Source organism: Cajanus cajan, chromosome 7, assembly GCF_000230855.2.
Source record: "Cajanus cajan strain Asha chromosome 7, NIPB_CcT2T_4, whole genome shotgun sequence".
Classification (NCBI taxonomy): Eukaryota; Viridiplantae; Streptophyta; class Magnoliopsida; order Fabales; family Fabaceae; genus Cajanus; species Cajanus cajan.
In genome coordinates this window covers 19,815,688-19,843,101 of record NC_138523.1, presented here as the reverse complement: position 1 = coordinate 19,843,101, position 27,414 = coordinate 19,815,688, and the positions used below count along the sequence as shown (strand labels likewise).

The window sequence follows — 27,414 nt, the reverse complement described above, 5'->3', positions numbered from 1 at the left end:
AAGAAGAGAGCGAAGAAGGATCTAGAAGAGAAGAGAAGGTTGAAAACAAGTTCGGACTTTCGGTACTTTCAGTTGCAGGCCAGGTAAAAGCCGCCAAAGGCCCGCGTCGTCAAAGTTCGAACACTCACTAATTTTCAACTTTAGGTACTCACATTATTCTTCTATTTATTTTATATTTAAGTTTAGAATTTCAATTTAATTTAATTTAATTCAATTCTGCTGAGGTTTTTTTTTCCTTCAATTATTCTTTTATTTAGATTTTTAAATCTTAAGATACAATTTAGATACAACATGTTTGAATATAAATTTAAAAAATATTAAAAAAAAATTATAATAAATAAAGAGTTTATATATAAAAAAGTTCATAAAATTATTTTTAACTTATTGTTTAACCAAAAAGTTGTGCGCAATTTGAAATCAAATTTTATTGATGTATATAGTATATATATTGAATCTTATATATTGTATATATTTCATACCTTTTATAATATATATATTTAGTTTTTGCTTAAAGTCGAATTTTCATAAATGCAATAATTTGTTGGATTATTGCATTTTTTTTAATCAATGATAATAGTTCTTCATATTATTAAAATTGTGAAATATCATATTTAATAATAGTTTTATTAAAAAATAACAAAAATTAGATTTCATAAAAGAGATTACTTCTTCTTAATATTATGAATCAACACTAGAATTCTTATTAGGAGATGTGCTTACATGTAATATCTGTTTTGAACATAATTGTTTTTAAAAGAAAATACATGTGAAAAAATAAAAGAGAATGTATTAAAATTTAATAATATAATATTTTAAAAAATTAATGAGTATAATTTTATTATAAAAATGTTTCATTAATTATATTAACTAGTAAGTATTTTAAATTATATTTTAATGTTTTGATAATGTTTAAAAAGGATAAAATATGGTTTTAATTTATGTAAATATAGTTAGGATAAGATATTTATATATGACACTTAAAAAAGATTACAAGACAATAAACATATAAAAAAAAAAATAGAAGAGTTCAAAGATTAATCAACATTTTTTTCTAGAGGAAAATTTAGAAGGTAAAGTAAGACCATATGCAATGTTAAAGTCAACCACTAGTTTATTCGAGAATTTTCAATAAGATTACTGATCATCTACCCCATATCCAATGAACAACAAAAGTTTGAAAAGATATAACACATAGGGGAAGTAGATTTGATTCCAAGTCCTAATTAGTAAGAGTGAAAAGACTTAACTAGTTATGTCACTTTTTCAACATCTTTATCTTCAAACTTATTTGTATATATAGGCATATAAAAATATAACTGTTAAATATTATTATAGTGTCTTTGTGTTATGTGAATGTCAAACCTTTAATGTTGTGACTTTTAAGCTTATAAGCTTAATTTGTTTACTCAATAAAATACTTAGGATTGTAACATAATCTTTCATCTAACAATTTTTATAAGTGTTAAAATAAACATTATATGCTTATGCAATGTAAAGAATTTATATATTATTAACCAATTGAAAATTATCATGTATAGTAAGTTTGTTAAATTTTACAATTATAAAAGTTATACCTAATATAATTTCTTATTGGTTAATAATAAAATAATTTTCACAATAATAACGTATACAAAACAAACTCTAAATTTCTATTGTTTGTTTAAGAGAATTAAAAAAAAATGAGGATAAAATTCCCCTTCCTTTTGACATGAAATAAAAGTTTATTCATTTTCCATTTTTAACGGGTATTTTAGTTATGCAGTAATCATGACATAACTAATATGTAAATTTTATGTTTATAATTATTTATCATAAAAAAATAAAAACTATTAATGTCATATAATTAAAATAAATGTATATCAAATAATCTCAACAAAATCTAATAAGTTATTTAGATAAGAATATTAAATATATTCAAATATAATCATTGACAATGAAATAAATTAAAAATTAAATTATAATTATCTTTTTTAGTATGTTTCATCAATCACTACAATAAAAGAGGTCCTTAATAGCACATCTTAGAAAACATTCACCTATTACAAGTGTTATTATAAGGGTGGAGAGTACATTACACAGTGCTACTTCAAAGACATGTCGTTAAATATTGATATTTAGATAACATTTTGTAATAAAAGCGTTGTCTAATTATGGGTAAAAATTATGTCTCCTTATGCACAATGTTTCTTACATTATCTTTAAGTCAATAGTGTAGATGAAATTACAAGGTATGTTGTCCTATTATTCCCTCTATCTTTACTATTTATGTTGCCCTTTCTCCTCGCCTTTTCTTGTAGATAAAATTATGTTACGTTGCCCATTTACTCCCTTTACCTTTATTACCTCTATTGCCCCTTCTCCTCACCTTCTTCTAAATCTCAATTACTTTTTATCTAAGAACCATGCTTGCACATCCTTTTGTTCTTTCTCGCTCTCCCAATTTAAATTGTAATCATTTTGATTATATTCCTTTTGGGTCTAGGGTTTATCTCTCTATTAGATCTTTTTGATTCATTTCTTTGTTTTGGTCCATCACTCCCTCTTTCCCATCTCATGGTTCATAGCCACAAAAACCTTAGGAGATAACAAGCCTCCCATTTGAGATAGATGAAGGCCACATGAAATCCTATCAAACATAGAAACTCCTGAGAAAGAGGCTTCCATGAAAGTCAATAAATCAAAGGATGTGCACGATGAAAAAGACAAAATTAAGAATCAAAACATAAGAATGAAGGATATAAAATAGGATAAAGTAAGCTTTAAAGTGTTGATATTGTGGTGGTCGCATAACTTTGTTAGTGGTTTGTGGGCATTGAGTTGGTGTTCATTTATAGCTTTACAACTAGTGTTTGTCATATAGTATAAAGATGTTTTGTTGATTGTTATGGTGTAACTAGTTTTATTGAATGCTTTAGTTTATTAATTTTGAGATTTCAATTAACAAACTTGTTTCTAAATTGCTCTATGTTTAAAAGTAACATGCATGAACATAGTTATTAAGTATTAGTGGTGGCATAGTTAAAGATTGTTACATGTTATGATTATGAGGTTATTATTCTATTTAGAGGTAATGAAAGTACTATATTTAATTTGATGCAATGCTTTTTGTTAGGTTTAATTGTTTGTTTTCCATTGATTTTTCTTTTTGGATGAGCTTATGTTTGTCTTGAAGTCAAAATACAAATGATTGGTTGATATGGAATATCCAAATTATGGTTGAAATTTGTAATGACTCTACACTTAGTATAATACAATTACAACTTAGTGGAAAATATAAAGTAAGTAACTATACTAGGATTTTCATGCAACAATACTCAGACATTCATACAACAAATATATATATATATATATATATATATATATATATATATATACACACACACACATAACTAAGTCTATATAGAATTAGCTCGTCGATTACCTTCCGAACACTATGCACTTTTTTAGTACTTAGTTAGAGATTTTTGCCCCTAACCTTGTACCCTACTCAATTGGTTGCTTCTAAACCAGTATGGTTCAACATAACCCTTATGTTTTTCAACATAAAAACCTAAAAAAGACAACTTAAAACAACTTCCTATTCAAGAGTAATTTTACTCATTGAAAGGTTTTCAACTTTGGAATATCAGAGTATCACAACTTATATCTACACAATGAGATAATTTAATTTCTAATAAAAAATTTCCTTTCCTCTAGTTTTTATACAATTCAACTTAAATATGCATACATGTCTTTACAACTTATCAACTTAATCGACTTACTTCATATAACTTACAACTTAATCAACTTCCAACAATAGGCAACTTCCAAATTAAACAACTTAAAATATCATTATATATCATTAGAGATCAATACATAATGAATTACAATCAATCATCAATATATATCATGTAAACCATCAACATACTTCAATATTTAATCGACTAAGTTAAAAGTTTCATTCAGCATAACCACGTCCGACATCATTCGCCCTTCATTAGTGAGGCAAAGAGTGTTTGGCTTACTCATTCCCAATGTCAAACTACCTACACTTGGCGAGAATGAGACATAAAGTCCCTATGTATTCCATGTTCGGGGTTACAAAATCCATGTTAGACATTATTTAAGAAAAGAACATCTATGTGACCTATGTTTAGCACTACAAAACCCATGCTTTATGTTGTTCAATCAGAGAGTCATTGACTTAATTACCCCCAACACTACATAACACGCGCTTGACGTCACCAAGTCGAAAAGTTTCTTGAGCAATCACACTCATCGCCTTTCATTCCACTCCTGATATGACCAAGTTAGAGAGCTTTTAACTAACTCATGCACCATGATACCAATCCTGTGTTTGACATCAATGAGGTTGAGAGCCCCTAACTTGCATCACACCTAGTGCCATGGAAATTTCTGCACTTGGAAAAATTGTAATTTTGGCTTAACCTACAAGAATCTCAAAACAAACCAACATGCATTCTCGATTTCAACATATATACACCTTAAATAACACAATTCTAGTACAAGAATCAACATGCAACCACAGATTTCAAGAATCACCCATTTTCATCCAAACTCCTTTAATGCAGCACACTTAAACAAAAAGTTCTCCCTTCTTGAATTCAATCAATATCAACCATCACATAATGAATCCAAAAAGAAATCAAACACTATAATTTAACAAGCATCAATCAACAAATTTCTCTTACCTCAAATCACTCTAAAATGAGAAGAGGAAAGGAAGAAAGTAAGAGAATCTCGAACTCTTCACACGATGACTCGACCTTGATTCTCAACCCTTAAATTTAAATCCACCAATCTAACACTCCTACTAAGTGATGAGGTTCCACTTGGTGAATCCTCAAAGAACACCTTCAAATCCTTCTCGGTTCCTTGGAAGTATGGCAAGGAAGGAAGCTCCAAGAAGCATCAATGTGACCTAAGCTTAACCAAGCCAAGTCGGAAGAAGTAAGAAATAACCTAGCTCTACAAAGAGCGGAGCTCAAGGAGGGTAGAGGTAGGTTAAGAGTGACTTTCGGAGGGAGAGAGTTCAATGTGAGAAATCTCATTCATAAATCCAAAAGTAGCTACAATTCTCGGCCATATAGAATATATAGGGAAAATTAGGTTAACGTGAACCATGGGTTAGCCTAAGGTTAAGTGAAACCATGGTATGGTTTACTTAACCTTAGGCGCCCAAAATTTGAATTCAAAATTCAAATTTTGGAGCCAAACCCGGACACCACCCATGTGCACCTTATTTGGAATGTAATTTGTCTTCCATTTGAGTTGCATTTCGGTCACACCATGTGCATGTGTGCACATGGCCGAAATGCATACCAAATGCAAAGCTAATTACATTCTAATGAATATACACATGCAACCCTAATTAAACTCTAAATTCAAATGCCCATGAAATGAAATTCCTAGTCTAAGTGGTCAGAAATACAAGGCCTAAAAGAAATACAAGTCCTAAGGCTCAAACCTACACTACTCCTACTCTACTTGGGCTTGAGTCAAAGCCCAACTAAAAAGTGTGATGGGCTTTCCTTGAGCTTGGGCCCATTCTTCTTGGATCCTTTTTGCCATAGTCCTAGTAATTGGGCCCTTGGCCCATGGGCCTCCTCCATCATCCCCTCCCTCTTGAAGAGGATTTGTCCTAAATCCAAAGCATCCTCCTCTTGGGTAGCAAGTCCTGTAAAAAGAGACAAATCAGAAACGTTAAAACTAGGACTAACACCATATTCAAAAGAGATCTAGGACATAGGCATTATTATTTATTTTTCTAAGGACTTGAAAGAGTCCATCTCCTCTAGGACTAAGTTTGGACTTTCTTTCGGAAGGAAACCTATCCTTCCTAAGGTGCAGCCAAACCCAGTAGCCTTCCTTGAAGACAACTTCCTTTCTTCCCTTATTATTGTATTTTGTATATTTTTCTGTTTGGGATTGAATATGATTTCTAACCCTCTCATGCAAATTTTTTACAAATTCAGCCCTAGGTGTGCCTTCTTTATGGATAAAGGAAGCAACATTTGGAAGGGGCAATAAATCCAAAGGAGTGAGAGGATTAAATCCATAAACAATCTCAAAAGGAGACATGTTGGTGGTTTTATGGACCACCCTATTATAGGCAAACTCTACATGAGGGAGATAGTCATCCCATGACTTTTTGTTGCCTTTGAGGATTGCCCTCAACATAGTCCCAAGAGACCTATTAACTACCTCAGTTTGCCCATCAGTTTGGGGATGACATGTGGTAGAAAATAGAAGTTTAGTTCCTAGCTTTGCCCACAAAGTTTTCCAGAAATAACTAAGGAACTTAACATCTCTATCTGAGATTATAGTTTTAGGTAACCCATGTAGTCTCACAATTTCTTGAAAGAATAACTTAGCAACACTACTTGCATCATCCACTTTGTGGCATGGAATAAAATGTGCCATTTTACTAAAACGGTCCACAACCACAAAGATGGAATCCTTTCCTCTTTGGGTCCTAGGCAAACCAAGGATGAAATCCATGGAAATGTCTACCCAAGGAGCATTGGATATTGGCAAGGGGGTGTATAGTCCATGAGGTTTTGTGGTAGACTTAGCTTGTAAACAAGCTATGCAACTACTACAAAATCTTTGAACATCTCTTTTCATATGAGGCCAAAAGAATTTCTCTCTCAAAAGTGAAAGAGTCTTCTCAATTCCAAAATGCCCCATGAGCCCACCCTCATGGCTCTCCTTTACCAAGAGTTTCCTAATAGATCCTTGGGGAATACAAAGTTGATTTTCTCTAAAAAGATACCCCTCAGAAAGATAGTAACCTTGATAAGGTTTTTGAATACATAGGGAATAAAAATTAGCAAAATCAAGGTCTTTCTCACACAATTCCTTTATGTCATCAAACCCTAGTATTTGAGAACCTAGGATATTCAACAACACATGTCTTCTTGACAAAGCATCAACTACTACATTTGTATAGCCTTTCTTATATTTGATGACATAAGGAAATTGCTCAAGGTACTCAACCCATTTTGCATGCCTCTTATTTAACTTATGTTGACCCTTCAAGTATTTAAGTGATTCATGATCACTATGAATAACAAATTCTTTGGTCACAAGATAATGTTCCCAAGTGTGAAGGGCACGAACTAAAGCATATAACTTTTTGTCATAGGTAGGGTAGTTCAAGGCAGCCCCATGAAGTTTTTCACTGAAATAGGCTATGGGATGGCCACCTTGTAACAACACAGCTCCTATGCCAAGTCCTGAAGCATCACATTCTAGCTCAAAGGTTTTGCTAAAATCAGGGAGAGCTAGAACAGGTGCTTGAGTGAGTTTTTGCTTAAGCTCTTGAAAAGCTAAATTATGTTTTTCTTGCCACAAAAAGACCACATCCTTCTTCACCAACTCATTGAGAGGTGAAGCTAATGTAAAGAAGTTAGGAACAAATCTTCTATAAAAGCTTGTCAAACCATGGAAGCTCCTAACTTCACTAACATTAGTAGGAATAGGCCATTCTTGTATGGCTTTGATTTTCTCGGGGTCCACATGAACCCCCTTTTTGCTTACCACAAACCCTAGGAAAATAACATTATCCACACAAAAAGTGCACTTGTCGACATTGGCAAACAAGTGATTGTCTCTAAGAACAAGTAGGACTTGTCTTAGGTGATCCACATGATCACTTAGACTTTGGCTATAGATTAAAATATCATCAAAATAAACAACTACAAACCTACCAATGCAATCCCTAAGGGCATGATTCATTAGCCTCATGAATGTGCTAGGTGCATTAGTAAGCCCAAAAGGCATTACTAACCATTCATATAATCCAAACTTAGTCTTAAAAGCAGTTTTCCACTCATCACCTTCCTTGATTCTAATTTGGTGATATCCACTTTTAAGATCTATTTTGGAAAATATGGATGACCCATGCAATTCATCAAACATATCATCAAGCCTAGGAATTGGGTGCCTATATTTTATTGTGATGTTGTTGATGGCTCTACAGTCACAACACATCCTCCATTTTCCATCTTTTTTTGGCACCAATATGACAGGTACAGCACAAGGGCTTAGACTCTTTTGAATCCAACCCTTATCCAACAATTCTTGTACTTACTTCTCTATCTCTTTAGTTTCTTGTGGATTGGTCTTATAGGCTGGTATATTGGGAAGACTAGCCCCAGACACAAGATCTATTTGATGCTCTATTCCCCTAAAAGGTGGAAGTCCCACTGGGCCTTCACTAGGAAATACATCATCAAATTCTTTTAAAAGATTTTTAACTTCAATAGGTAGAAAAGTTTCCAAAGAACTTGTGGTAGTGCATGTGAGTGTTCCTCTACACATGAGGATATGAGAAGATGGTTCAAGTAAGAGAGAGGTTTTTTTTTTAGTTTTTGTATCAAAAATCTCTCCTTGGACTATCTCTAGAGAGGGAACACTAGTCTCCCTAGAATCCTCTTGATTACTAGTTTTTAGAAGTATTTTTTTCATTTTTTTTATTTTCTTTCCCTTTTTATTGCTCACGTTTGGCCTTCATTTGTACTTGGTCTTCCATCACTTGTGAAGGTGATAGAGGATGAAACACAAACTTCCTACCCTTGTGAGTGAAAGTTATTTTATTAGTTAGGCCATCATGGTTGGTTTGCTTATCAAATTGCCATGGCCTACCCAACAAAATATGACAAGCTTCCATGGGAACTACATCACATTTGAATTTATCTTGATAGTTCCCAATAGAAAACTCTACTTCCACTTGTTGGTTAACTACCATGTCCCCATCATCATTGAGCCAATGAAGTTGATAAGGTTTGGGATGGGATGTGGTAGTTAAGCCCAACTTTTCAACCATCCTAGTGCTACAACAATTGCACCAAGATCCACTATCCACTATGAGAGAACAAGCTTTGTTTGAAATATTACATCTTGTGTGAAAAATGTTCTCTCTTTGGGATTGTGTATCACTAGGTTGGTTATTGAGGACCCTTCTCATCATAAGAAGTTCCCCATTGTAAGGGTAAGTGACCTCACATGACTCTCCCTCACTTGCTTCTTCTTCATCCTCACTTGAAGATGGAGAAGTAGTAGCTTCATCTTGGCTACTATAAATGTCTTGGCCCCTTAGTATCATGACCTTTTTGTTAGGGAATTGAGAAGCAATGTGGCCTCTCCCAAGACACTTAAAGCATTTTATGTCACGACTTAGTGCTAGTGTGTGAGGTGTTTTTCTTTTCTTTTTCCTCTTTTCCTTTACCCTTGTCTAGATTTTTGGAGGAATCAAAAATATTTTTCTTGTCAAAAGTTTTTCCCTCCCTCTTGTAGTCAACCTTTGAGTAAGTAGATGAGTATGAGCTTGTTTTGAAGTTCTTTCTCAAATTTTGTTGTTCAACCTTGATACAAAGTTGAACCAAATCATTCAAATCTCTATAAGGTAGAAGCTCAACCTTATCCCTTATCTCAAAAGTTAAACCACTCAAAAATCTAGCAATGGTAATATCTTCCTCCTCCCTAATGTCAGCCCTCATTAAATACAACTCCATGGTTTGTCTATATTCTTCCACAGTCATGTTTCTTTGATGGAGTCTTTGGAGCTTGTTGATAAGCTCCCTAGTATAATAAGAGGGAATGTGTCTCCTTCTCAAGGCACTCCTTAATTCATTCCAATATTAAATTGGAGGATCATTATGGAGATGCCTATCCCTAACAAGGGATGTCCACCAATACATGGCATGGCCTTGAAAGCTTAAGGTGGCTAGAGACACTTTTCTTTCTTCACTCACTTGATGGCAAGTGAATATTTGTTCAACCTTCATTTCCCAATCAAGGTACCCCTCAACATCATCTTTGCCATGAAAATAAGGGAGATCTACCCTAGAGTCCCTAGTTTTAGGGGTCCTATGAACTCTTCTAGGAGGTTGTTGGTAATGATCACCTAAAGCTAGGCTATCATCATGCATAGATTCTCCTATGGTTGAACTATGGGCTTGGGAGCTATGTTTACTTCTATGTCTATGATGCAATTTTTCTTCTTTTTCCTTCAATAAACGAATTTTCTCCTCCAAAAGAGCAAGTTGAGCCTCTCTTTCAAGTTTTTCTTTAAGTCTTTGTTTAGACTCTTGCTCTTTCCAAATTTTGAGTGATCTTAATTCATGTGATACTTTGGCAATGTCATTGTAATCACTTGAATTACTATCACTATGAGGAGTAGAAAATTCTTCCATTATAGGAGAAAGATTTCTTTTAATGAAAGATGTTTTGAAAGAAATTTTTTTTTTTAAAGGTTAAGACTAAGTACTTGGAGGACTAAGTATACAAATTGAACTTTGGAGGGAGGTGAGCTACAAAGAGCCACTTAATAACCAAGCCTCTTCAAGTAAAAATTACTAATCCTCCTTGTAGTTAATCTCCACCAAAATCTTTTCAATGAAAAAAAATATTTTTAATGAATTGTGATATATGATGAACTAGACGAGTTAACAACTAAACCAATAAGAATTGCAAGAATTTAAAAGCTATCTAAACGTTTTCCTAAGGTGAGAGCTTGAGAGGTACCAAAGACTAATTAAGGACCACTCCCACCAAGTCTAACGAAAATATGAAACTAAGGAGAGATGGTTGTGTACCAAAGACACACCCAAGACACTCCTAAAAAAAATGGCCAATTACAAGGTAACTAAAAGCTGAACAGAAATTTAAACAAGTGGCTTCAAGTATTTTCAAAAACAGCCACCAAAAATTAGTGAAGAATTAGAGACCAATTTTTGCAAGGAAAATTCAATTAGTAAGGAAAAATTTGGTCTCTAAATCCGTCACTAATTACTCTATTTTTTTTATTTTTTTAAAATTCAATTACAAATCAAATGAATCTCCAATGTGTCTCCTCGGATGTGTGTAAGTCCAGCAGCCACAAAATTCCAGCCAGAAAAGTGTTTAGTGTTTGAGTGTTTGGTAGCCAATCCAAGAGCTCTCTTGGTCACCTTCCTCCTCCTTTTCTTAGTCCTCTTTTGATGACCCTTGTAGAACTAGCTTCTATGGAGATAGACTAGGTCAAAACTTAGGTCACACTTGAGTACAAAAATGAACACAAACATCCAAGAGAATTGAGATTTAAGGAAGACAAGAATGGAGTTTCGAAGAAGACAATATAGATGAGCAAAGAACAAAGAATTGGCTAGAACAAGAATGAATAGACCTAGATAGGTTCTAGAATGGAATAACAAATCAAAACACTCAACAATGATAAGCTGAAATATATGATAAAGAATTACACACAACTAATCGAGACACTAAACAAGTCAACAATCTCCTTTGTTTGGCTTTTTCTTTGAACACAAAATTAGGTTTAGCTTTTTTTTTTTTAATCAAATTGCTTTTGCATTTCTTTCTTTTGAACTTTGTTCTATATATATTTTTTTATAAATCTTTAGGAGATGCCTTTTTCCTTTTTAAAATGTTGAAGCACACACTCTCGGTCACACTTTGTTTTAAGCACAAAAATCGTGTCAAATTTGAACTTCAAATGACAAAGAAATTAGGTCAAATGTAATGTAGATTCAACATGCTTTTTTTACTTGCTTGTTTGTTTAGCACATGCCACGGTTTTGGCTCCTAAATTCAAATTTCAAATGGATTTTAAACAAAAATTTTCAGCAACTAGAAACTACACAAGATCAAACTCACGGATAGAGAAAAAAAAATTGCAAGACATTTTATAATATAGGAAACTTAAAAACTAAGAAAACTACTAATGAACTAATAGTAGTTTATGAACTCAATTCAAAACAAAAATTATGAGCACACTAGGACTAAAAGGATCTCGGCCAAATCCAAAAAAAAATTTCAAGATGAAAATGAAAACACAAAGTTAAACAAGCATAGCTAGGAATGATCAACAAGAAAAGAACTACACATTACTTCTAGACATGGATTCAAAAAGAAAATTACTCAAACACTCAATGACCGAAAAAGATTTCAATTAAAACTCAAACAAATCAAAAAGATCATAGGCAAAAATTTCCTAAAAGCATAAGAGAATGGAGCATGATTCATGAAAAGCAATTGAACATAAACGCATATATGAATCATTCAAGCAACATGATAACTAGATCCATCAATTTTTAGGCACAATTAGATCTAGGAAAGATTAAACTCAAAATTGACAAGAACACAAAGATGAACAAGGATGAACCACGGATCAAACAATCAAAAGACAAGAATTAGAGGCTTATCTCTTGAAGACCGAAGCTCTAGATACCACTTGATGAGGTTCCACTTGGTGAATCCTCAAAGAACACCTTCAAATCCTTCTCGGTTCCTTGGAAGTATGGCAAGGAAGGAAGCTCCAAGAAGCATCAATGTGACCTAAGCTTAACCAAGCCAAGTCCGGAAGAAGTAAGAAATAACCTAGCTCTACAAAGAGCGGAGCTCAAGGAGGGTAGAGGTAGGTTAAGAGTGACTTTCGGAGGGAGAGAGTTCAATGTGAGAAATCTCATTCATAAATCCAAAAGTAGCTACAATTCTCGGCCATATAGAATATATAGGGAAAATTAGGTTAAGGTGAACCATGGGTTAGCCTAAGGTTAAGTAAACCATACCATGGTTTCACTTAACCTTAGGCGCCCAAAATTTGAATTCAAAATTCAAATTTTGGAGCCAAACCCGGACACCACCCATGTGCACCTCATTTGGAATGTAATTTGTCTTCCATTTGAGTTGCATTTCGGTCACACCATGTGCATGTGTGCACATGGCCGAAATGCATACCAAATGCAAAGCTAATTACATTCTAATGAATATACACATGCAACCCTAATTAAATCCTAAATTCAAATGCCCATGAAATGAAATTCCTAGTCTAAGTGGCCGGAAATACAAGGTCTAAAAGAAATACAAGTCCTAAGGCCCAAACCTACACTACTCCTACTCTACTTGGGCTTGAGTCAAAGCCTAACTAAAAAGTGTGACGGGCTTTCCTTGAGCTTGGGTCCATTCTTCTTGGATCCTCTTTGCCATAGCCCTAGTAGTTGGGCCTTTGGCCCATGGGCCTCCTCCATCACTAAGTTAGAAGGAAAATGATTCTCTCCTACTCTAGAGTCCAGGGTTTAGGGTTTAGAATTTAGGATTTAGGTCTATCACTCTAGTTTTCTCTAACTTTTCTTAGGATGTGAACTTATAAAGTTCACATCTTAAGAAAAATCCTAAATACCCTTCTTTAAACTTGGTCAACTTGACCTTGACTAAAACAACCTCAAAAATAACTTAACACTCAAGGATCTCTTGACCCTTAGAGTTCTAAAATAGTTATAAACACAACATATCAATAATTAAACAACACATATCATAAAATAAAATAATTAAATAAAGCACATAAAGTTAATAGTGTTACAAAATATATTTTTATTTTTTTATAATTAAAATTTTGATTTGGAAATTTTATTAAATGATTTTTGTTATGGTTAGTTCTTTTTTCCTTGTTTTATAAATCAATTGTTCGAGTTGAGCTAAGGGATTCATGAAAATTTTACTGATTAAATGATAGAAATCCTTGAAAGAAGTGTTATAACACCTTAAGTTCCTTAAAAAAGAGTATAAAGGACATGGAGCCTTCATTCGCTTAGTCTGCCCTAAACCATTGCCAACTTCAACAATGATGGGTAACACATTGATGACAACCTTGTCAATTACAATGACAAACTCAAGTCCTTTGGCATCCTTGTCAAAGTTCTCAATTTCTTGGTCTTTTAGATTCTACTTCAATTTTATTCTTTTGCTTTTTTTCAAGTTTCAGTTGACAATGCTAAGTTATATAAGGTGACCAAGAAATCAATGGCAAAGTACAATAGTCAAATCCTAGATCGGTTAATCTTTTTAGTGCATTTTTAAATAAGATATTGAGTGCCAAATTTGAAGATATATTTTTGGAAACAATAGGACAATGAAAAAACTTTGTAATGTTTAATAATTGTCATATTGATAGCAGCTAAGATATGATAGTTATTGGGACCTTGAACATGGTTGGTTCTTTTGTCTCTTGCTACCTCACAACATGTAAAGGTCTTATTTCTCTTGCATGTAAAAGAATTTGGATAACAATAAAAAGTAAACAATTAGCAACAAAGTTTTAAGTTTCCCCGGCAATGGCGCCAAGAACTTGATGGGATTGTGAGGCAAACACATCAAGTCACTATAGTATAGAAATTAAATACCAATTGTCAAACCTCAGGAACTTGAAAGATACTTACAATTTATGATATCATAGTAAAAGCTTGAAATAGAAAGATTCACAGAAATTATAAATATGATTATGTTCATATTACGATATTGGAATTATTAAAAAAAAAAAACAACAAAGCAGCAGTAAAATTGAAAGATAATAGTATGTAAATCTGTTGGGATTGAGTTTCACCAATCTCACCCTATGTTCTCCTAAGATCATCTATATATGATTTCTATTATCCAATGTTATTGAGTTCATTAAATACATTCCAAATCAATTTCTTGCATTTAGAAATTCTAAGAAGTCTAACTCAATAAATGATTCCTCTATTTATAAAATTAGAAACCTTGCATTAAGTTTAAGAACTTGTTCGAATAACAACTCCAAATTTGTTCCTAGCCTTTAGAGTTGTTAGGTGATTTGATTCAAAATCAAATTTAGAAAATGTTTTCCAACCAAAATCCAAATCAAAGATCAAAGATGAGTGATCAAGTCACCTTACCATTGAGAATAGAATCAAAATTACTAACACTAAATAATAGATCATCATATATATAAATAAAAAAGAAGTACATAAGAGTTTGATGGATTGTTCAACCCCAACAAAAAGAAAATTTATCCACTCTTGGTGATGAGAGCTAATCCAAAATGCATGGAGAAGGTGTAGAATAAAGAAAGATCCTAGAACCCTCGTTCCTAGTTGATTCTTGGACTCTTTGCTTGCTTTGTAATTTTCACTCAAGTCTTAGTGGTTCTCCCTCTTTTTTTTCCCTCCGAAGTCCTTATATATGTGCAACAAAATAAAAAAATTATGAAGGAGAGAGAATGAATTGCTCAACCCTTTTTCCAAAAACCTAAGCGGTTTGGAGGATTCTTCATGGTGAAGCAACCTCAATGGTTAAGCCTTTTTGAATTCGCTAAGCCCCTAAGAAACCAAAAATATATACCCCTTTGAAGCCAATCCGCTCAACCCTTTCAAAATGACTAAGTGATTTAACCTTTGCTTCAAATCTTGCTTTTTGCCTCTAAATGACTCAACCCTTTAGAAATGACTCAGCCCTTTAAAAAAGGCTAAGCTTTTTGCCAAACACCTAATCGGATTGGAGTTTTTTGAGACTTTAGATTTTCATTGAATCCTACAAGATATAAATCAAGAGTTTAAGTAAAATTTTCATGAACTCTTTATAAACTAATTAATTTATACAACTCTCTTGAATTTTGTAATAGTTTAGGCGTAAAACATAAATTTTTTTGAAAAAAAACTAGTTAGGTAAGTGTCAAGAGTTAAGTCATTTAGGTAAAATTGACACTTATCACAATAGAAAGTAAACGCTCACCAAAACACTTTGTTATTATGCATATGATCATAAGTTGGATTTAATGAAGAGTACGAAAGAATCAAAGTTACACAGGAGACAAGTTTGTAGTATATTATAATGGATATACGTGCTAAGTAATAGACCAAAAAATATGGTAACTTGCATTTGGTTCTTAGAATTTTCAATCCAACTTGTACTGTAATTTTATTTGCAGTGGTTGAGAACTTTGAAACATGTGGAATAAGTATGCTTGAAGAGTTCAAGAAGACTGGGTTGCGAAAAGAAGGATACAAGTAATTATTTCCCTATTATATCTACTAATTACAAACTAAGATTTTCTTATAGCATATTAAAAATATCTTCATTTAATATTTTTATGTTGTTAGATATATTGCACCATTCAATTTTTACTTGAATGTAGCTTAGTTCCTTATTTTTACTTATAGAAGTTCAATGATAGTGCTTTTTTTTATGTCAGATTTTCTTTACTTTTACTTTTATGTTTGTTTGGTTATTAGAATATATTTTTCTTTTGATTGATATATTTGTGAATTGTGTATTTAATCTCAATTGAAATCATTAAATTTTATGTATTTTCTTGTGATTTTGTGTCATGCTGAAGATGTGACTCAAGCTATTATGCAACAACGTAAGGAGCTAATTATAAATTATTGTCTTTTTATTTTCCTTTTGTATTCAAAACACTATTAAATTTACTTCTTGTTATTAATTTTTCAGTTCTTTTGTTTTGGATACAATTCATCATATCTTATAAAAATAATAACTTTCAAGTAAGGATTTAGAGTATAAAAGCTTATAATGTAAAAATTGATGTTGTACATCCTTAATTTGAGGACATACCTAAAAATATTTGATGTTCTAAATATGTGTTAGCATAGACAACATTTATCTAAAACACAACAAACATTGTCTAAGGACGCCATTAGATAGTGCTTGTTTGAAAAAAATATTTTCTAACAAGGTCCTTAAATAACACTTAAAAGGTGCTAGTAAAACAAACTCCTCTTTAACAATATAGAGGCATAGACAACATCTGAAAGTACTATTAAAGACCTTTCTTAAATGTTATTAAAGGCTTTCTTTTACAATATTGAATATAGTCAAAATTAATTTATTAAGAGAAAATTATATATGCACTAACCATATATTGTCATCTAATCACAAACTACCATATGTGCTGAGTTTGTTGACTTTGTAATAACCATCCTAAAAGTCTCACCATATTGGTTAAGGGTAGACTCTAATTGAGTTCAATTAGGTTTGAGCTTAAAAATCTCAATTTGTTATAAGCCAACCAATAAATAATATAGCTTGTCATTGCCTATTTGAATCGTTGAATTTAATCTACTTCGAGTTGAATCAAGTTAGGATGAAGTTGGTGGTTATTTTAGATCTAGTTCTTTTGTCATAGTAAGGATTCATGTTCTTTCCACATTTCTACAATGAATATTATGTTCACATTCTCACACATCTTCCCAAGGTTAACTCCATGAGTTTCTATGCGTTCGATCTTAGTTTCTTGAATCCCGTGAAGGTTGTCACTACTCATAGATGTAATGACCTAGAAGATTACTATACTCATGCTATAGCATAATGACTAAGTAGCAAAAAATATAAATATCTTTTAACCTATGATTCACATGCAAGTAATACTTAGATATTCATGCAACAGATATATGCATAGGGTGTAGAAAACATAATTCAATCCCTACTTATAACAACTTGAAAACATAAAAAGCCCCTCTTTCGGGTTCAATAAAACCCTGGACATATACATACAAATACCAATATTAGAAAGCAATAAAATTTTAAGTGTTAGTCAAGTATTTATACAAACTTGTAACAGACAACCTCCACAAAATGCCATGTCCTGCACGACCAACCATCATGTTCACCATCTAGCCTAATCCTAATCTACTTCCATAGCAAGTATAATCATTGTAGTCTAAATCATGAGAAAACAAGGGTAAGCTTGTGTAAAAATATAGATGCAATAAGTTAACTATATAACATCATCAATAATAGCTACTCAACAATCACCATAGTTCAACTTAAACAACATAGATAATCAACTTACTAGATAGCTTCTCAACACATATATAATTTAAAAATAGACAACATTAACAACTTCACAAAACAACAACTTTACTATTTAACAACTTTATGTGTCATCATGCATTTTCAACTAAAAGATCTCTAACAACACAGGCAAACAATCAAAGTGGCTTGATTCTATTGAATCACCATGTCTGATCCCTAAAAAGAGATCATGCCAATACAATGTCTAGCATACCAATGTCAAGTCAACATAACATTTAGCATACCAATTCCAATTCAACACCTTTATTGATTTCTCGACTATTGTCACTTAAACTAAGAAAGTCTAGTCTTATGAAAAATAGAACAACTTGGGTATAGTTATACCATCATATAAGTATGCATTAACTAAATTTGTATGAAATTAATCTATCGACTACCCTCCAAATATTGTATACCTTTACAACAATCAATTAGGGTTACCCCTAACTTCATACCTTACTCTATAGGTCATTTCTACAATAATATGGATTGACCTAGTCTCCATATTGTTTCAACTAAGAATATATAGTAGACAACTTCTAGAAATAATGCTCCACTTTAGAAGGCAATTTTCTCTCTAAAAGAGTTTTTATCTTTAGGCTCATAGAGCAACACAACTTATATCCATACAATAGGATATTTCAACTTATAAAACAACTCACTCTCTTCTAATACTAAGTTCAAATTCACAACTCAACAGCATGCATCATGCATCTTCTCAACACCACTCAGTTCAACACAAATAATCTCAACTCATTCAACATATAACATGAAACACTTTGAAATATTAGCCAATTCAACTCATCAATTTCACATACTTCAATTAAACATTCTAAGCTACTCTCACTCATTGAGGAAAATGCATTATGAATTTCCTTGTTGGGTAAGCTTTGGCTTGTCAAGCAAATAAACTCCACTAGAGCTTATAGCTAGATGACCAAGGCTTGTTTATCAAGCCAAACCCCCTGTGGGTCCTTTCATAGGGCACATGAAGCCTAATTGGTCGAGCTTACCCATAAAATCATCTTTTTGTTAGGTGACACTTCTGTCGTAGACCGAGATTATGATTTTAGGCAGGTTTTCTTCAGCCATAAATGTGTGTCGGGCGCTATAAACATCTCATTGGGCGAGAACAGGATTTCACCAAAGAGAACTCATCTTATCACTTCAAATCTAGCTAACATACAACACAATCTTAACATGAAACTTGAAATTCACCTTCAACCCACTTCATACAACTTATAAATCAAGACTTCATGCAATAACATTATGATTCAAAATCATCATTTTTCTTTAAAAACCATAGACACCCAAAAACCTAGAACCAAAACTCAACAACTTCTCATATTCAACACAAATGCCATCAATAGGAAATTCAACTCAACAATTAACAACAACAACTCAAGAATGTGAAGAATTACAAATTTCTCTTACTTCAATTGCTCCTGAAATCAAGGAAAATGAGAAGAACAATAAAGAATAACAAATTGCAACACTCATTATACAATAACTTTTATTTATGATTCTCAAGTCCCCAACTTGGTTCTCTACTTTTACTACGCAAACTCAGCTCCAAGGAATGATATAGATGCTCCTAGTTGTGACACCCTTATTACCCCAACACATACATTGTAATAATGTAATTAAATTAAGAAACATAAACTTTCAAAGTTGGTAAAAGGGTTCACATAAAAACCTTTAGAAACATTTATCAATAACCAACATAATAATTGAAAATAAAACTTGAGAGTTTACAAATTGTTTTCAAAATCATATTTACAATGCCAAATCCATATAAAAATCTATGTCCTAAAAATTCTCTGCCCCGATGTCACAATATCAGAGCATACCCACAATTCAACTGTTGGCATTCTAGATGCCACTCGTAGCCGGATCTTCCTCACCTAAAATATCCACAATTTGTACGGTAAGAAAAGAAAACATTTATATGAAAAGCACACAATGAAAAATGCAACATAATCATAACTCATTATAACTTAATATTCATAAATATTTTAACATATCGTATTTTAATCAATCATGCATCGTCATCAAGTCATAATTCTCAATCACATCAATCATCACAAATCTTGCACTTCACACTATGTCAAGGTCACGCTACCCACATAACAATCCAAGGCCGTGCTCACCCCTGATATAACACTGTGCCAAGGTCACGATTCCCCTGTAGCATATCTAGCCCAGGGTTGTGCTCACCCTCGACATGTTAACCAAGGTCACGATACCCACGTAACAATCCAAGGCCGTGCTCAACCCTGATATAACATTGTGCCAAGGTCACGTTACCCCTAACCTAGGGTCGTGCTCACCCCTGACATGTTAACCAAGGTCACGATACCCATGTAACAATCCCAGGTCGTGCTCACCCCTGATATAACACTATGCCAAGGTCACGTTACCCCTAACTCAGGGCCGTGCTCACCCTTGACATGTTAACCAAGGTCACGATACCCATGTAACAATCTCGGACCGTGCTCACCCCTGGTCATAGGTGTGAAGAACCACAATCACATCTCATTCACATTCCACACAACATTTCATAGTTCAATTCCATATCACATACACAATTCCTTATCACATACACAACAGATAAGTCTAACAAAATAAGGGTTTACACACCCTTCAAGCAATTCACATCTAGATCATTAATTTTATCAAATAATATAACAATAACATTCTTAAATTAATATAATAATCAATGGAATTATCAATTTAATATAATCTTAACATAAACGGTAAAATCCTCAATTATTCAAGAACCTAACTCACAGGCACTTTTCTACAATTTCGTTCTCTCTCCCAGATCATCATTCTTACAAATTAAATATATATTTCTCATCCTCAACATATAACGAATCTAATGGGATCATCAATTTCTCAAACAGAAATAATCCAATTTTTCCAAAACCTAGCCTACAGGCACTTTTCTATAATTTTGTTCTCTCTCTCAAATCATCATTCTTACAAACTAAACATATATTCATAATCCTAAATATATACAGAATCACATAAGACCAATAATTCTCCAAACAGAATTAATTATAAAATTACTCATAATCCTACGAGCTTCCTCTTCTACCCAATTCCCTCATGTAACTTTGCATACAAATAATCCTTTTTTCCCCGTACCTTGATAAGTAGTAGTTGAACCTACGCAAGATCTGGTTGGTCTCCCTCACTGGGTTTCCCTCGGTCTTGAAGCATAAAGTAGAGGGAAAGAAGAGAGAGCAGAAGAAAAGAAATTAGAAAATGAGAGGTGTGCTTTTTGGGAGTGGCAGAGTGCTCTATTTATAGGCATCAGACTTCGTCGGAACGGCCCGTTCCAAATCTGGAACGGCCCGTTCTGGACCTTTAACTCACAACTAAAAAATCACATCCAGAACGGCCCGTTCTCAAACCAGAACGGCCCGTTCTGGGGGTGCATTTAATACTCACAACAGTCATATTTTAGAACGGCCCGTTCTCAACTCTGGAACGGCCCGTTCTCAATTTGGGAACGCCCCGTTCCAATTTGGGAACGCCCGTTCTCATCTAAAATTTGTAGACAATTTTTGTATTTTGGAACGGCCCGTTCTAGTTTGGGAACGGCCCGTTTTGGGATACAAAATCACTCTCGTTTTAGTCGTTTGGAACGGCCCGTTCCGATTTGGGAACGGCCCGTTCTGGGCTACTAAATCAACCATATTGGGCCTTTGGGCCCTCAACCAATCTGTGAAAATCGGGCTGTTACACTAGTGAAATCAAATGAAGAAAATGTCCTTGACCCCATAGCTTGTCTTCTCTCTAGAATTTAAAGAAATGAACTTATGAAGTTCAAGTTCTCTAAAAAAAACCTTATATATCTTCTTCATTCTTGGTCAACTTTAACCTCACCATAAAAGAACTCTAAACAACTAAACTTACGAGAATTTATTAATCTTTAGAGATTTGAAAATAACAAATAAAACAATATATATATATATATATATATATATATATATATATATATATATATATATATATATATATATATATCATACAACACAACGTTATAATGGAAAGACAATTCCCACATCCCTTAATCGTTTTTCCTTAAATTGGGTGTAGGTTAGGTCACTTTTTTCCCAACCCTAATATTGATTGATAGTGTATTTTTTGTACACTAACAATACATATTTATTAAATTCATATATTAAAACTAAACTAGGCAAAAAAAAAGCCCATTAGAAGAGAAAAAGATAAATTATTCCTAAGAAATCAAAGAAAGAGATGAATAATATTTGTTGGCAGAAAATGTAAATTACTTCTTTTAAGAGAAAGGTTTAAACAAAATTGAATACGAGAGAGAGAAAGAGGTATCAAAATAATTATTTTGAATTATAAATAAAGAACATTTTAGAAATAAATATTTTTAATTAACACAAAATATTATCATATTATTTATTTATTTATTTCCACTTTCTTTTTTTTTATTTATTTAACAAATAAAAATAAATTTATTTTTTTATATTCATCAAAATAATATCTTTTCTATAGAACATTCTAGTTCAAATAGGTGATGAAGAAATAGAATGATACAAGAAAGTAATGAATAAAATGTTGCATATATTATATCTTTAAGAAAAAATTGATGGAAATTTGAAATTAATTTGCACATGACAATATATTTTAATATTAAATTTCATATTTACATATTTCTCATTTGAAGTTATATTTTGATTCATTAAAATATAATAATATTTATTTGATGAAACGTAATTAAGTTATATCTTTTATTTTTGAGCGTTTGTCCTAAATTACTTAATGATAATTTCTTTCATTAAAACAAAGTATTTTTACTTGAGCATGAAGTTTTACAAGATATCAAAATTTTTTCTTTTAATATCATATAAAATTATCATACGTGATTTTTTTTAAAGATTTCATATAAAATAAATTGATAATGCATATTATATTTAAAATAACAATTATATTTTCTTAATTTTTTTTATTTCATTCAATTTATTAAATGGAATTTAAATTTAAAATTTTATTTTAACTTATGAATTATAGGTGGATATATTGCAAAACAAATATATGCTATTTTTTTTAGAAAGGAAAATATAAAACACATGCATGCTAAAGAAAAATGGTAGATAAATATATTTTTTGCTCTTCTTTTTCTTAACATCATTCACTGATTTTGACTTAATTAGCAATAAAAAATATTAACCAAGTTGATTTGATTGAATTTTACATCAATGTAAGAGATTTCACATTAGTATGACACATGAAAGTGTACATATCACTCATTAACATGCGGTGATATGAGAATAACAAATCAAAGAGATTGACCATTAAAATAGTAACAAGCGAAGTACATGCATCGTGGTGGCACATACACAACCCTAGAAAGGTTAAGGTTGAACAACACTTGATTTAATTAATTAATTATTATTTTTTGTTAGTAACCGATTTTGTCGGGAAATACACCAACATGTGCCTTTTGTTCACAATGATGCTTCATTTCATTTGGAAGAAGTTGGAAGAAAAACAATTTTCTTCCTCTTCTTCCCTTACATCCTGTTATTATATAATATTCTTTTCATTATCCTTCGAGATTCAACATCAACTGTATATTGTCTTTTTGAGATTTCTGGCTTGTTCAACAAGTCAGAGGTAATGTCTTTGGTGTATAATTTATTATTCTTCCTTGTAGATTTCAACCTTGTTAATATATTTTATGCTTGGTTGATTGTGTAAGTTCAACAATGACAAAACAAATCCATAGCCATGTAATTTCTCCATCTTTACATTTGTCTTTTTTTTTTTGTTGATATTGGTAAACATCTCTATTTATTTGGAATATTTTAGGTGAAGGAATAATTTATGCATAAAGAGGGAATTTAATTCTCAAAATAAAAGAATGCAAAAATAAATTGAGGGGTTGTACTTGTAATCCTTGGTAACTTTATTTTTTCTTCAAGTTATCCTTGAAAACCAAGAATTTTATTCTTCTCCTTGTACATTTGAGCTATTGTATCAACTTATCATATATTAACTTTGTTTAGTTGTATATGATACCATTAAATTGTATGGCTTGATTTTGAATTTAAAAGGCTAACTTCCTCCTTTTTAATAACTTGTATTTGGTAAAAGAAATTTGTGTTACAATAATTTCAGATCATTCATAAGACATCGTTCACATTGAATGGCTTATTGAGACTAGTGCTTCTATTAGACTATTTTGAGCTATGTTGTGTTGCGGAGGTGCAGAAGAGGATTTTGGCATTCCACCTACAAACCAATATAGTACATCACCTAGAAAGGGTAATACATATGGTGGTGGAGGAGGTAAAAAAACTTATTTTTTTCCCTTAATTTATTCATCATTTGTATGATTTCTCTTTCTCCTATTGTTCCACTTTCAATAACAATTTTTTGCTTGTTGATGAATGAAAAATATTTAAAACTCAAAACATAAGATTAAAATCAATTTGTCTATTTGAAACTTTTTCTAAAGTTTTTCATATTTCTCATCATCCATTATAACATGTTATACAATATTTATAATTTCCTTCTCTGTTACTAAAAAACATGTAATTGGCAATTTGACAAATGATACAAGACACATTGAATGATAGTACTGAGTGTTTTATGACTTCATTTGAAGAATCATAATTGCATTTTGAACTTTGCTTGTAATAGATGAAAATGTAGGTAATGATTTGCAAAAAACCTTAAAGTGTAAGTTAATTTACCTTGTTTGAGAAATAAAAGAGTAAATGTGAGGAATGAAAGAAAGGAAAATATATAATCTAAGTTTTAGGAATGCCCATAAAATACATTGAAACATGAAATAGATATGGATTACCAATTAATTAAAATTTTCTTTATATTTTCATAACCATCATCTATAAGTTATTTTACACAATTTATAGGGAAATAAATTGTATTGTTATAGTTTACTATCCTAATTATTCAAATAACATTTACATCGATAGAATAGTCCAATTATGTATATTGTTTTCACATGGTTTTCAACCTATAGTTAAGTAATTCATTATATAGGTAGAGAAACAATTACATTTGAGTAAAATTTCAATATAGGTGGTGATAGAGGAGAGCCAAGGGGAAACCCTGCCAAAAGTGGTGCTCCACAGAAAGAGTTGCCAATTGAAATACCAGCTATTTCATTGGATGAATTAAATCGATTAACAGACAACTTTGGTACAAAGGCATTGATAGGAGAAGGTTCTTATGGAAGGGTTTACTATGCAACGTTAAGTGATGGTATGGATGTTGCAATCAAGAAGCTAGATACTAGTTCTTCGCCAGAACCTGACTCTGACTTTGCATCACAAGTAAGTTTTTTCTATAAAAGATTTTAAATCATTAGGAAATCTTTTAGCTAGTGAAATTGTCGCAATTTACATAATGCCACTATTCATCATGCAGTTATCAGTTGTTTCAAGATTGAAGAGTGACCATTTTGTGGAGTTAATGGGATATTGTCTAGAGGAAAATAACAGAATTTTGGTTTATCAACATGCAAGTTTGGGTTCTTTGCATGACATATTACATGGTAGACCTAACAAATACTAATGACATTTTATATTAAGGCAATGATTCTTGTGTTGTAGTTAAACACTTGACTTTTGATGTTGTAGGAAGAAAAGGAGTGCAAGGGGCTGAACCTGGTCCAGTTTTAAATTGGAACCAAAGAGTAAAAATTGCATTTGGTGCGGCAAAGGGACTTGAGTTTCTTCATGAAAAGGTTCAACCTCCGATAGTTCATCGAGACATTAGATCTAGCAATGTCTTGCTCTTTGATGACTACGAATCCAAGATTGCAGATTTCAACTTGACAAATCAGTCTTCTGACACTGCAGCTCGACTACATTCAACAAGAGTTTTAGGAACATTTGGTTATCATGCTCCAGAGTATGCTTGAACTTTACCTTAGTCTTAGTTTGATTAGAGATTCATTTTTGTTACATGATGCATGTTTAATGCTTTATTAGATAATACATGATCAATTTATATGCAATTATGTCCTTATTAACTTGAAAAGGCTTAGTTTTTTAAGATGAACTAAAGAAAGCAATTTTTGAATCCTAAATGAATAATATTAAAAACATTTGTGTAGATAGCAAAATAAAAGTAGAACATGTTCCTATATAAGATTAAAGCTTCGTAGCCAATATTTAGTTTCTTATCTTAAGTAAATACCATTTTTGTTAAGTAATTGCATGTTTTCAAATTGATTTACTTTAATTTGCAGGTATGCCATGACTGGGCAAATAACCCAAAAAAGTGATGTTTATAGTTTTGGGGTTGTGCTTTTGGAACTTTTAACAGGAAGAAAACCAGTGGACCATACAATGCCTAAAGGGCAACAAAGTCTTGTAACTTGGGTATGTCTTAATCACCAACACACAACCTTGGTTTAGATGAATTTTTTGCCCTTTTTTCTGATGTCCTTCAATTTTTTTTCATCATTACTTATTCTTTTACAAATGTGATTCCTAATGATTATAGGCAACTCCAAGATTAAGTGAAGACAAAGTGAAACAATGTGTGGATCCTAAACTAAATAATGACTACCCACCTAAGGCAATTGCTAAGGTTATCTCCCTTGTTCTTTCTTTTAACTTGATAATCATTTCATCAACAACCAAATTTTTTTGGAAAAGCTTATTTGAACTTAGTGGTTTATGACCTTCATATAAGTTTTTTAGTTTAATTATTTAACTTTTAAGAAGAATTTTTTTTGATAGGCAAGAAGAAATTATTGATATAGGTTATTTTTAGATTATTTCAAAATATTGTATGATCAAGCTTATAAATAATTTTTTTTATTTAATAAGAGAATTTTGAGCTTTTAATTTTGTTATCTAATTAGAATTAGAGCTTGACCTTAAGAACTTAAACTAAAATTTAATGTAAAACTTTATAATGTGAATTATTGAAGTAAAACTTTAATTTTAGTTAGAGAATAACACTAAAAATACCTAAGGATTTACATTTAAGTTTTGTCTTATTAAATAAGTCTTTAAGCCACATTTGCTTAATGCCCCTAATATTTAAGATAACATGAGGTTGTGACCAATCTTTGATGGGGTTACATAGTTAGCCACCTAATATTCAAGATACTATAAAGTTTTAACCATTGTTTGATGTGATTATGTAGTTAGCAGCAGTTGCAGCGCTTTGTGTGCAGTATGAAGCTGATTTTAGGCCAAATATGACTATTGTTGTCAAAGCTCTCCAACCACTTCTCAATTCAAAACCGGTTGGCCCTGACCCTAGTGCTTGACATTCAAATCAGACTTAATTATGTTTCAGCGACTAATCAATTTTTGTGCAACTTCCTACATAATGAAGCTAATCCTAATCTTGCTTTCATTGTTCTAAAGGTTGTATTAAGCTAATCAATGTTGATTTTGTCTTTGTGACCTCTTGTATTATTGGAAACACATATGTATTATGTGGATAATGCATGAAAGAGACCATAATTTTTCCTTAAAGAATCAAAGGTAAGAAAAAAGAATGAAAGAAGATCCTTCAACAGAATATTCAAAATTTATTTTACATTTTTATTTAATTTTATGTCCTTGTTATCATCATGATGGTGATGATAATTGTGTCATACTTTGTGTGGATTTGAGCAATCAAGGTTTGATTGATGGATTTAATGACAAAAAAAGAAGGAAACATTTATAGGTTTTAAATTATCCATTTTCAATTTATTAATTCATAATAAATAAAATAAAAAATAATATTACTTTTTCTTTTATTTTGGTCCATAATAATTGATAA

General features: G+C 31.8%; 1 protein-coding gene across 5 annotated transcripts; it reads left to right on the top strand.

Annotated features, from left to right (window-relative positions):
- Window positions 1–3: 3 nt before the first annotated feature.
- Window positions 4–27,168, top strand: LOC109789646 (protein CYTOSOLIC ABA RECEPTOR KINASE 4). Of its 5 annotated transcripts, XM_020348656.3 has the most exons (9): window positions 4–144; window positions 15,728–15,806; window positions 23,776–23,946; window positions 24,703–24,956; window positions 25,051–25,177; window positions 25,263–25,536; window positions 25,877–26,009; window positions 26,134–26,220; window positions 26,786–27,168. In XM_020348656.3, exons 3-9 carry the CDS (start codon window positions 23,847–23,849, stop codon window positions 26,909–26,911), a joined length of 1,101 nt encoding a protein of 366 aa, XP_020204245.1. In that variant the 5' UTR covers window positions 4–144; window positions 15,728–15,806; window positions 23,776–23,846; the 3' UTR covers window positions 26,912–27,168. The 5 variants fall into 5 exon arrangements, with proteins under 5 accessions (XP_020204245.1, XP_020204246.1, XP_029125323.1 ...); XM_020348657.3 differs by lacking the exons at window positions 4–144; window positions 15,728–15,806 and adding an exon at window positions 23,114–23,271; XM_029269489.2 differs by lacking the exons at window positions 4–144; window positions 15,728–15,806 and adding an exon at window positions 23,116–23,271 and having other exon boundaries at window positions 23,834–23,946.
- Window positions 27,169–27,414: the final 246 nt, after the last annotated feature.